Raw genomic sequence first — 11,199 nt, forward strand, 5'->3', positions numbered from 1 at the left:
AGCGAGTGACTTATGAAGAATTATAGTTAGGCTCATGTTAATGCAAAACTAGAGTTAGTTACCTGTGTGATTGCTTGGGCTGCAAACCTCATTTACGCTTGTGCACATTGGTAAATCGAGGCCACTTGGAGAATATGCTCAGTCCTTGAACAACTTGGCGAGTGCTAAGCCTTTATGAATATTAACTGAAACACTGAGCTTCCTGAATAACATAGCCCAGGTTTGACGGGAAAAAAATAGTTTAAAAAGGCAGTGGAATACCTGTGGAAAATACCGCCTATGGCAATTAGTTTTAAATTGCGGAATGATCTTTCACAGCTGGTGATGGAAATTGTGATGGTTAAAAGAAACTTCTTAGTGGAGCCCCGCCTCTCCAAGTGGTGCCCAGGGCCCAGGCCATATCTGCCATACCTTAGACGTAAGTCTGGAAAGAGCGCAAATGGCACTCACGAGGTCTTTCACCCAGAAACTGTTTTTTCTTGAAGTCTGTTCAAACAGACTCTTCTGCTCTACACATTTAGATTTTTACAAAGAATCTTTATTCCATTTTCTATTTCCATTCTCACTTTAGTCATTAGCTCTTCAGAAAGAAGCATGGGGTTGAAGCACATAGGAATGGTACGAGGACTGTGCTATCTTTCTAATAAACCTTGTTCTCTTGCTGGCCCCAAAGAGCCCACGCTGCCAAGAGCAGTTCCAGCTGGTTTCTGCTTTGCCTTGCATGACATCAGCAGAAGCTGTCATTTGAGTTTCATTTACTAAAAATTTACAACCAGGGACACTGTTAAAAGCAGAAAAGGCCCAGCTGGGATTTCAGATTCCTAACTAAGGGGTGGTGAGATGGGAGGAGGGGAATGAATGACTAATAACAGCGCTGTGGTAGTGAAACCCTCTTTCTTTTGATTCACAAACTAGGGGCAATGAGAGCATTTGCCAGGTGGCTGCATAATTTCAATCCTGTCATTTTTCTTGTGATACCCCCTCCCCCGTTAATCCTAGCCATGCACAAGATTTGCCTGTTGACTAAATGGCCAGGGTCAAGTAATGTCCTTAAACAGGACACAGGTATTCAGAAGGAGAGCACACAGCATGACCCAAATGCTTCTTGACAGAGACCAGAGAAGTCTCTCCACCAGACCCCTAATAAACAAAACACTGCCAAGTGCTAGATAGAGTTCTATTCTCAAATCAACAATTCTTTTGATTTTGTCTGGAAGATTTGTTTATATACTCTTTTTAAGTATCCAAGTAATCGTTAAACTGCTCTAACAGTTTATCCTCTGCTAACCTTAATTTAGGGAGCTGTTGTGGCTTAGTGGTAAGGAGTTGCCCTGCCAGCCCAAAGGCACACAGTTCAAACTCACTGGTTGCTCTGTGGGAGACAAATGGTCAATTTCTGCAATTTACTGCATCAAGGCCTACTGGAAGGTAAGTTATGAGTTGGTTCTGACAGGTGACATGTAACAATAACCTAAGTTTATATGCTCTAAGGGTCTGGTAAGGAAAACATGTAAATCAATGCATTTTAAATGTATTTTTTAAATATATAGCTCATAGCACAAAAGATATACACACATGAACTCTAGAATACACCCAAACCTGAGCTCCATCCCAACATAGGTTTTTAAAAATCAATTAAACCAGCTAATTAATTTTAAAAGAAATTAATTATAATTAAAAAGTAAATAGAAAATAATCCATATAAAATACTTAAAGATTATAATTAATTATATATGATAAATTATTAAAAATAATATGATAACTCTCATAAGTGACTCTGAATAACATTTTAAATGCATGTTTCAACTTTGTAATATCACTAAAGATAAAGCAAGCAACAGAGTCTTTCTGCTTAGATTATTAATCCAAATGTAAACCCAATTAAAAACACCAAAGATACCAGCAAAGGAGACCCTTGGGAGAACTGTGACTGTCTCTTTTGGTGGGGGCACTACAGGGGGGGTGTCACCAGTGCTTTCAGCAGGATGACTTCTGTCCTCAGCGGCCCCTTTCACTTGCTAATCTCAGAGAATCATTTCTGCCCCATGTTATTAGTTAATTTATTGATCTTTCATTTTGTATCCGTTGCATCACAATCTTTTTCCTCCTTTCACTGGTTCTGACTCATAGCAAGCCTTCATTCTGTTTCAGAGGGTTATACATTTGCATGAAAGAAGACTACCTCCTCTGTCTCCAACTGGGCTGCTGGTGGGCTGGAACTGTTAACTGTTTAGTCAGCATCTCAACATTTAACCTGAAATGCCATCAGACTTCCTCCTGAAATAGGCAGGGGATCTGTGACTTGACAAAGACTATTAGCCATCACTATCACAGACAAACTGAAATAAAGACGGCTTGTCCTCCCTTTTCACACATACACATGTGGCATCTGTGCGCACATGTGAGCACACACATGAACATGCTCTTTTAAGAAGGGCTCCAGAGAACTTAGGAAATCTAGACTCCAACTTCAGGAGTATGGACCATTTTAGAAACACCCCCAAATTCACCACCCTTCATTTCTTAGGCTTTTTACTGGTGGCTAGGCAGCGATGAAGAGGCAGTCTTCATACCAGTAAGAAGCCATCCACATTACCACTCATGTGTGCTCCCCACTCAGCCTGCCTTAACCTTTGAGATTTCAACTTACAGGTTTAATTAGGGCAGAGAGGCAGGACCCTGCCATTATTCCTGTACACCTGCTTCTAGTTCTTAAGCTCTAGCAGTTATGACAGGAGTCAATGCCTTCCAGTCTAAGAATGTTTCCAATCTCCTCCTACTTATTGAACTTGTCAAAGAAATAGCCATATCCAGAAGTACACCTTGGAAGAGGGCAAAAAAATGTGGATGACTACTGACTGGTGTGGAAGCAGAAGATTACAGGTGCATACCTCTGCTCAGGTGTCAGGTACCCCAAGCTCTGACTCGGTACCTAGGGCTAAGAGAGCATCTAAGTAAACAGAGCCTACCAGCCTGGCTACCCTTTCCTGAGCAATCTCCTGACCTTGACATGGTACAAGGTCAGCCATAACCTGGCTTCTGTTGTTGTTGTTGTTAAGTGCCATCGAGTCATAGGAGACTCATAGCGACCCTATGAACGAAAGACCTGAACACTTGTATAACTTTCTCCATTTCTCCAAGTTCTAGGCTTTCTGGAGGCAAGCTATTTCGGACGTGGGTGCCACTCCTGCTCCCAAGCTTGTTTTCATTGGGGTGCTCCACCAAACACTGTCCAATATGGGTGACCAATATCGCATTTGGTACATCAGGGTCACAGTGTTCAGCATCACAGCAACCATGAGTTACCTTTGTACAGCATATGGAAAGACCAGTGCTATAGCACCTAGAATTCCAGCAGGTCCACATGCTAGTGAACCAGAGATGCCCCACTCCCCCAGTTCATCTGACAGGTCCCATTTGCTACACTCACTTGTGAAGAAAAGAAAGTCATAAGAGCCCCAAGCATTCTATACATGTGTCTCCTCAAGATGTGAGAGGCCATCATAACTTCCAGCATAAAACTGATTCATAACACACTGAGCCCTCAGCCTGCAGGTGAGGCCAAGCATTTCAGCATTTTAAAGTTCTGGCACACCCACATGGTGGACTGTTAGTCAGTCAGAGACCCCCAGTTCATCTAGCAAGTCTCATTTGCTAACAAAGGTAATTTTACAAGAGTAACAGACACAAGCATGTCCTGCCTCAGGCCATATAATAAGGCCCAGGAGGAATTTACTTACCAGGAGTCTCCGTTTGCCTTCAAAGGATGCCAGCAGGTCAGTGGCTGACTTCTTGGTAGGCTGAGTGAAATGTTTTGTGGTGGGTTTCAGGTAACCGTCTTGCTCAGTTTTATCAGTCTTTTTCTTCTTGTTCTTCTCTTTCTCCTGTTTGTTTTTTTTCTCAGCCTTGTCCTTCTTCACTTGCTTTTCACTTTTCAGTAGCTTATCTGGTTTCTCATTCTTCACTTTTTTCTTCTTCTCGGGTTTCTCAGGCTTTTCATGTTTTTTGGGGTCCTTTGCTTTTTTAGGGGGAAGATTGCCCACCTGCAGTTCCTCCTCCAGATGAGAGGCAGTGGGCCTGCTGAAATCATACTTATCCTCATATTCATTATTAAGGATTTTGTCCTGGGCTTTCTTTTTGGGAAGTTTCCCTTTTGCTGGCTTGGGCGGGCCTGGCACCACATTTAGGTCTCGGTGGCCCTGTTCCCTCCTGTCTGTGTGGTTGTCCCGGAAACGGCCAGCGCCCCCCCTCACGCTGTGCTCTGAAATGGTGGTGGGAGGGGCAGCCGTGAAGCTGTCAAGGCTGGTGGCCTTGCTGGGCCTCCTGGTGGTCTGTGGCCTCTCCTTATGTTGCTCCTTCTTGGGTGGAGGATAAAGGTTCTCTGAGGATGAGGGGTCCCTGGCAGTGGTCACCTCAGTTGTGAAGGAGGGTCTGTGAGATTCAGAGGACGTATGCACCCAGGTGGTCCTGGGCCTCTGGGTGGTCGGAATGGCAGTGGTGGTGGTCAGCCTTGGAGCTGCAGTTACCACCCGAGATGTCCCCCGATTGACTGTTGTGACTGGAGGGAGAGGAGGTGTGGTGGCCCTTGGGGTTGGCGGAGGTGAAGGAGGAGCCCCTGTCGTGGTGGCCAGTTTTCTTGTCACCTTCACCCGACTCTCTCTGGTTGGGGAGACTTGGGCCCTTCTTGGGTCTTCCTTCCTCTTCTCACTGCCCAGGCTGGGTCTTCCTTCTGTTCCACTACTGTTGATCCCTTCCTCTACCACCTGGCCCTCTACACCAGAGGATTTACATTTCTGGACAAAATCTTTCTGTCGCATCTTTTCCATCTTTCGCACGGGGCCCCTATCGATGATCTCATACATAGCCTCCAGTCTGACAGGATACGGGTAGCGTTCCTCCACCTGTAGCGTCTTCTTCAGTAGCACCATGCCAAACTTGCCCTTCTCCAGCTTCAAGAAGCTCATCAGCTTGGGGATGAGGCTGGGGTCTAGGGGCTGCTCCAGGATGCGGCCTTCACTGGTGATCCTCCGGACCTTTCCGCCTTCCTCACCAGCTTCATGGAACAGTATGATCTGCTGGATGTGCCTCTCTGCCAACTCACAATACACGTTGTCCTTCAGAAGGCTCATCATGAGACGGTAGTAGGGTTCTGAGGCATGAGGGGCTGAGATGACCAGCACCCTGTTCTTCCCGGCAAAACTGGCAAGGATGTTGGGAGAGCTAGACCCAGAGGGGAAACGCAACATTCTTGTCCGAGCCAAGACCCCCTCATCACGGACCATCTCACGAGGGGAGCTCCTGGCTGCTGGTCTCTGTACAGGCCTTCCCAAGGCCCCATTGACGCCCACAGGGGCTGGCAAGGCACTTGGCTGAGCTAGTCTCAACACTGGCACACTCCTCCTCCTTTGGAGGGACTGAAGGTTTGGTTTTTCCAGAGTGGATCTCTCAATTCCCTGAGACTTCCCTGTGTGCCTCAGAAACCGAGCTGGCCTACTGCCGACTTGGGAAACCAGAGACAATTTCCGTCCTCCGCGGCTTCCTCTTTCAGTGGCATGGAGGTGGGGTTCGGATCCACAAACCAGCCACAAAGCCAACAGCATGGCGATGCTGGGTCCCATTCTCCACATCATTGTGCAATCCACTTTGAGAAGGAGGGTCATAGAACAAACAGAGAGGGGAAGAAGGTGCGGGAGGAAAAAACAAAAAGAAATTAATTTAATTGCAAACAGAGCTGAGCAATCACTTTTTCTCTATCTTGGCCAAGGGAAAGAAAAAAGGAAGGGTCATAGGAAAACGGAGGAGGTCAGGGAATGGAAAATGGGATGAGATCCTATTGCTTTTAAGCCCCTGTAATTTGTCACTGCTTCGCAGGGAGAGTCCCATTAAGCAGGCAGTGCATCGGGCTCCCCAGTCAGCATGCTTACACCAAGTTTCAGCTGACTCTCTGGATGCTCCACAGAACATTCACAGAGAGCCCATAAATTATGACAGCACTCACATTTCAGTGCTTCAAGTCAGCAACAAGGAAACAAACACCCCAACAGAGAGAAAGGATTACACACTTACATTGTGGCTCATAGAGATGGAATGCAGGGAGTTTAAAAAGAAAGCTGAAGTTTGATCCCAGGACAGCTTCCTAAAAGAAATACTTTTCCTCTCTGGAGGTTGAGCAGCACAAAGGGGATTGGCAGCGGCTCCAAGTTTCAAAGTAGCACCGTGGTCCTGTTCTCTTAGCTGGGTGACTTTTCTTCTCTTCGTCTTGCCGCTCTTTTTACCTTCTTGACAAGAAGGCTGAGGTGAGAGGAGCTGTCCTTTTAAATCTTTGCATCTCCATTTGTAGCTTCTGCTTGGTCTTGTGTGTGTCTCTGGGTGCCCCTCTCTCACACACAGGATGGTCCTCCAAGCAAAGCCCAGGCTATTTCTGAACCTCTCTTTTTTTAAGTTCCGGGATCCTTCTTATCACCCTTTCCCCCACAGTCTGGCTTAGTTCCTTTGTTTCCGAGCGTAAGAGCACCAGGATTAATATGTTTTCCAGGCTGAGGGAAAACACAGGAATGTGATGTTGAAAAAGAACTTTTTTTTCCTCTTCCTGCGATTCTCTCCTCCCTTGATTTCTCCCCACCTTTTCTCTCCTCTTTTACTGCTCCCTCTGCCTCTTCTTTCTCTTGCCCAGATTCAGTCCCAGAAACAGTCAAGATGACCTCCGCTTTGCTCCAAACCAAATTCAAACTACAGCGACCACTGGAAATCAAGGAAATTTCACTAAGAATTTAACAGATCAGCAAAACACCGCCTCCGTTCCATGTCCCATTTCAGCATGTTGAGGGTGGACGCTGTGGAGAGGGGATGGGCTGCACTCTGGGGTGGAGGAAAGTTTTGAAACACTACACATCATCATAAATCACTTTAGAATAGGGTGGCTGAGGACTTAACCCCTCGTAAGCCGTGTAATCAGGATACTTTTCCTTCCTGTCTGCTCTCACACTGAAAGAGAAAAGGCTCAGGTTTCTGCATCTGGCTGCCTGGTTTTCTCTGAGCCACATACTCGTTCGGGGTCATGGTCCTTGGCTGTACATACCCAGACAGTGCATATATATCTGTATTTATTTATAGTGCACGTGTATATTTTTATCTTTTTCTCTGCTTCATGCTTTTAGTTTGAGGTTGGAAAAGTCCATGGAAAACATGACTGGGTTGTTTTTATTTTATGCTAATGGGGGATCATGTTACTGTGTTCTTGTTCCTATATTCTCCCTGGCATGGTGAAAGGTTAGCATGGTGGATGCGCCCCTGGGGCTGAGGTCAGTCTTTGCATCAGGAAAAAGATGCTAGGGTCTTCAGCTCAATAACTTGTACAGAGACAACAGGTGAAAGGCTTATTCTTAAGGCATAGGGTGTGTACGTGTGTGTGTATTTGTACATATGTGGTGTGGAGATTTTAGTGTGTAATAATTTGATCTACAGAAGTTTTAGATCTCTATAGAACTTTAGACGAACCTTAGAAGTAGTCTGTCAGGCTCCAACGAGACACTGAGGCAGCTTTGGGCTTCTGCCTCCTGGGCCTGCTATGGGGACTCAGCTTTCTATGATGAGAGAAGGTACCTCAGATGATGCAAAAAGGTCTTTCAGTCTCTCCAAAGGTATTTAATTAGTATTAATTATCATGGGCTGTGGTGAACGTGGGTTCTCAGAAGGTACCCTCCAAGCTTGTTGGTGTGTGCTATCGAGTCAGTACTAACCCATAGCTGACTCTCTGGTGGGTTTTCAGAAGCAGTAAATTGCACAGGAGGGAGACTGCCTGTTTCTCTCCCATAGAGCACCAGGGTATTTGAACTGCACATCTTCACATTGGCAATGCACTTCCTTACGACTAAGCCACCAGAGCTCTCCCTACAAGATAGGGTACTGTAATGACTACCCTAAACATGAGCTTTTCCCCCCTCTAGTTACTAAATATTCATTAGCTCTACCTCTTATATACATTTCCATCATACAAGTTCCAAGCACTCAATTGAGCAAGTTCCATAGAAAGGTGAGTATAGAGCTCTCAGCTCTCTATTTGAAGACCAAAGGATCCCAAGAAGCAAAGCCTTCTATGGAGGCCTTTCAGACACCTATGAGTGCAAAACCAAAGGCAGATTGCCCAGGGAGGGTCTTTGTTGTCCAAGTCAGAAAAAACTTTGTGCTTTCATAGCTAATCAAATGCCTTGACTAAATTGGTTGGTCCTAGATATTGCTTCTGTTTTAGAGCTTGAGGAACTCTAACAGCATAATCTGTAGTGAGTTCAAACCTGGTAGTTTAGAAGCACAGAAAGCTGTGCCTCTCTGGCAGTTTGAATCCGCCAGTGGCTTCTTGGGAGGAAGACGGGCAATTTTCATCTAAGAAACTAAGCACAAGTTACAGCCCAAGAGACCAAATGCAGCAGGTCTGTTATGAATCAATGCCTTTTTTTTGTGAGTGTGAAGCCTACAGTGGGAGCTCCAACTCCATTTGATTCCTTCTGACCATTGAATTAGTCAAGTGGCTATGAGGCAGTCTGCTTTTACAGAGAGTTATGTTTCAGAAACCCTATGGACAGGCTGGTCTACCGTGCTCTTCAGGATGGCTATGAGTTGGAATCTACTTGGGGACAGAATAGAGGGGGGTTTTGGTTTGATTTCTTTTGTTGCTGTTGTTGTGGTGGCTACCCTTAGCAAGCCCAGGATAAACCTAAGGAGGTGTAGTGTGCCTCAGGAAAAGTTTCATTGAAAATAGACTCCCTCTCTCTCTCTTTGCCCAGTCAGAATGGACCATAGCTGACACTCCATTGGGTTTCTGAGGCTGTAAATGACAAAGATCAAGATTGCCCATCTTTTTCCCAAAGAGCCCCTGGTCAATTAAAACTGCCAAAGAATGATGACCTTTGGTTTAGGAGTGCAACCCCTTAAAGAGTATGTCAATAGTTTCATTGAATGGAGATAACAGCCTCCAAAACCACTGCTTATAATCACTTTCAACTGGTTTCCCAGGCTGTAGACCACGTATCTTCATCCACAGAGTGGATGGTAGAGTTGAGATTAGTAGTCTAATCTAAAATGTATCATGCCACAGGGCCTCTCAGACAAATCCAGAGAGGGACAATTCCCCCTTGGGACTTGCACGGAAGAACCAGAGAGCTTACCTGGACATATTTAAGTTAAAAGTTGAGGTTCTAGTGACTGACTCAGATCCACATAGCCAAGTGGCTGAAGTCTTAGAACCAATCCTGTAAACTTTGTAACCTACAATTGTACACTTCTAGTCGTGGTCATGTATCTGACCAATTTTGTAGCCCTACCTGAAAAATAAATGGATTATACCTGCCAAAAATAATAAACTTGAGATTGTTCTCTGTCTTATAGATGAAAAAACTGTGGTCATAATTTATTCAGTGAACTTCTTTGGCACCATGATGGCACTTTCTCTCATTTTGAAATGATCTGATTTTGTCTTGTGGAAAGTGAAGTAAGAACATTTATAGAATATGTTTGTATCTGTGATAACTGTTTTCCATCAGAACACTGCCTTGTTACATTATTATGTGTTCTGTTTTGTCCCTCACTAGGCACTGTGTCATCTCCCTTCCTTTTTCTTTTACCTTTCCTCCCTACTACTGAAACACCAACAAACATGTTGCCATAGAGTTGATATTACCCATGGTGACCTCTGTGTCAGAGTAACATTGTGCTCCATAGGGTTCAATGACTTTATCTTTCAGAAGTAGCTCACCAGCTCTATCTTCTGAGGCACATCTTGGTGAACTCAAGCCTCAGTCTTTAAAGTAACAGCTGAACTCATTAACCTTTGCACCATCCAGGGACTCTCCTCTAGCAATAAACTAAAAATTCATTGCAGGTGAGTCAGAAGCAACTTCAAGCTGCCTCCAGTGGGTTTCAGAGGCTATAAATCATCTAAGAGGAGCTTGTCCATCCACCCCCCCCATGATGACACTTTTAGAGTTATTAGAGGGGCATCACGTTTGGGATGGTGCAATCCCTACATTCCACACCACCAAGCAACCTCTTCAAGTTAATAGCTACCATTTACTGAATGTTTTCAGATGAGATTCAGAGCTTGACACTTGTACATTCTCTTCTTTTAATGCTCATAGTATCTCCAAGAGAGAGGTAGAATTATTTATATTTTAAAAAGTAATACCTCCTGGCTTGGTGGGGTTAAATAATGAATAGGACACAAAATAGTAAGTAATAATGCTAAAATGTGAATCCAAATTTACTACTGTATAGACATTAGATTAGAATTATTATCGCCCCCTGTCATTTGCTCTCTAAATACTCTTCTTTTTTTCCTTCAATATATTTTTGTGTTTTGTCATGTTTATTGAAGAGTCTCATTTGTTTGCTAAACTCCAGCACTCAGGCAGTTTACAGTCCTTCTTTCTGAAATAATTGTACAGGAGTACCTTGTGCTTACTTGCTTGGATCTTAAAGTCTCTTATCCTTTTTTGTTGCATATCCCACAGCTGCAAACGATCTCTCAATAAATGCAAACAACATGGATCACCTATGCTCTAGTAAAATTAAAACAGCCAGTTTCATGACCTAGAGATGGCCCTGAGGGGCAGTCACTCCAGCCTGACCGATCTTCTGGAGACTAGGTTTTCTTGCCTTCTGTGAACTTCAGACACTAGATGGCGCACGAAACACACGTAGGGAGACTAACGCGATCTCCTCCCAACTCTTCCCCAACCACTTTCCACACTCGCCCAAGTTGTCAAAGTGGGACCTTTGAACTTGTTTAGGACTTTAACTCGAGTTCTGGTGGCCTAATGTTAGGAAATTATGCTGTCAATCGAAGCTAGCTCTGAGGCAGAAAGATGAGCAATAATCTCCTCTCTTACAAAATGTATAGCCTCTAAAGATCTGTTGCAGGCACATAACAAAACCTATAACTTTATCTTGATTATACAAAGGCATTTGACTGTGTGGATCATAACAAACTGTGGCTAACTCTGAGAAGAATGGGAATCCCAGAACACTTTATCATGCTAATGCGAAACCTATACTTGGACCAGGTGGTAGTCAATAGAACAGAGCAAGCAAACACTGCATGGTTCAAAATTGGGAGGGGTGTACGTACGTCAGGGGTCTCCATACCTTTTCAATCTTTATGCAGAAGAGGTTATCCGGGAGGCTGTGCTCAATGAGGAGAAATGTGGC

The 11,199-nt window shown here is 44.5% G+C and overlaps 1 protein-coding gene across 1 annotated transcript in view; it reads right to left on the reverse strand.

The window, feature by feature from the left end:
* CCDC80 (coiled-coil domain containing 80) overlaps positions 1-5,660 on the reverse strand; it is a 54,782-nt gene extending 49,122 nt beyond the window's left edge. The window contains exon 1 of the mRNA XM_006895347.1: positions 3,741-5,660. Coding sequence (XP_006895409.1) covers positions 3,741-5,660 — 1,920 coding nt within the window. The remainder of the gene's footprint in view (positions 1-3,740) is intronic.
* Positions 5,661-11,199: the final 5,539 nt, after the last annotated feature.

The sequence above is a fragment of the Elephantulus edwardii genome, unplaced genomic scaffold (genome assembly GCF_000299155.1).
Source record: "Elephantulus edwardii isolate Elephantulus edwardi_28Jun2011 unplaced genomic scaffold, EleEdw1.0 scaffold00165, whole genome shotgun sequence".
In the NCBI taxonomy this organism is placed as follows: domain Eukaryota; kingdom Metazoa; phylum Chordata; class Mammalia; order Macroscelidea; family Macroscelididae; genus Elephantulus; species Elephantulus edwardii.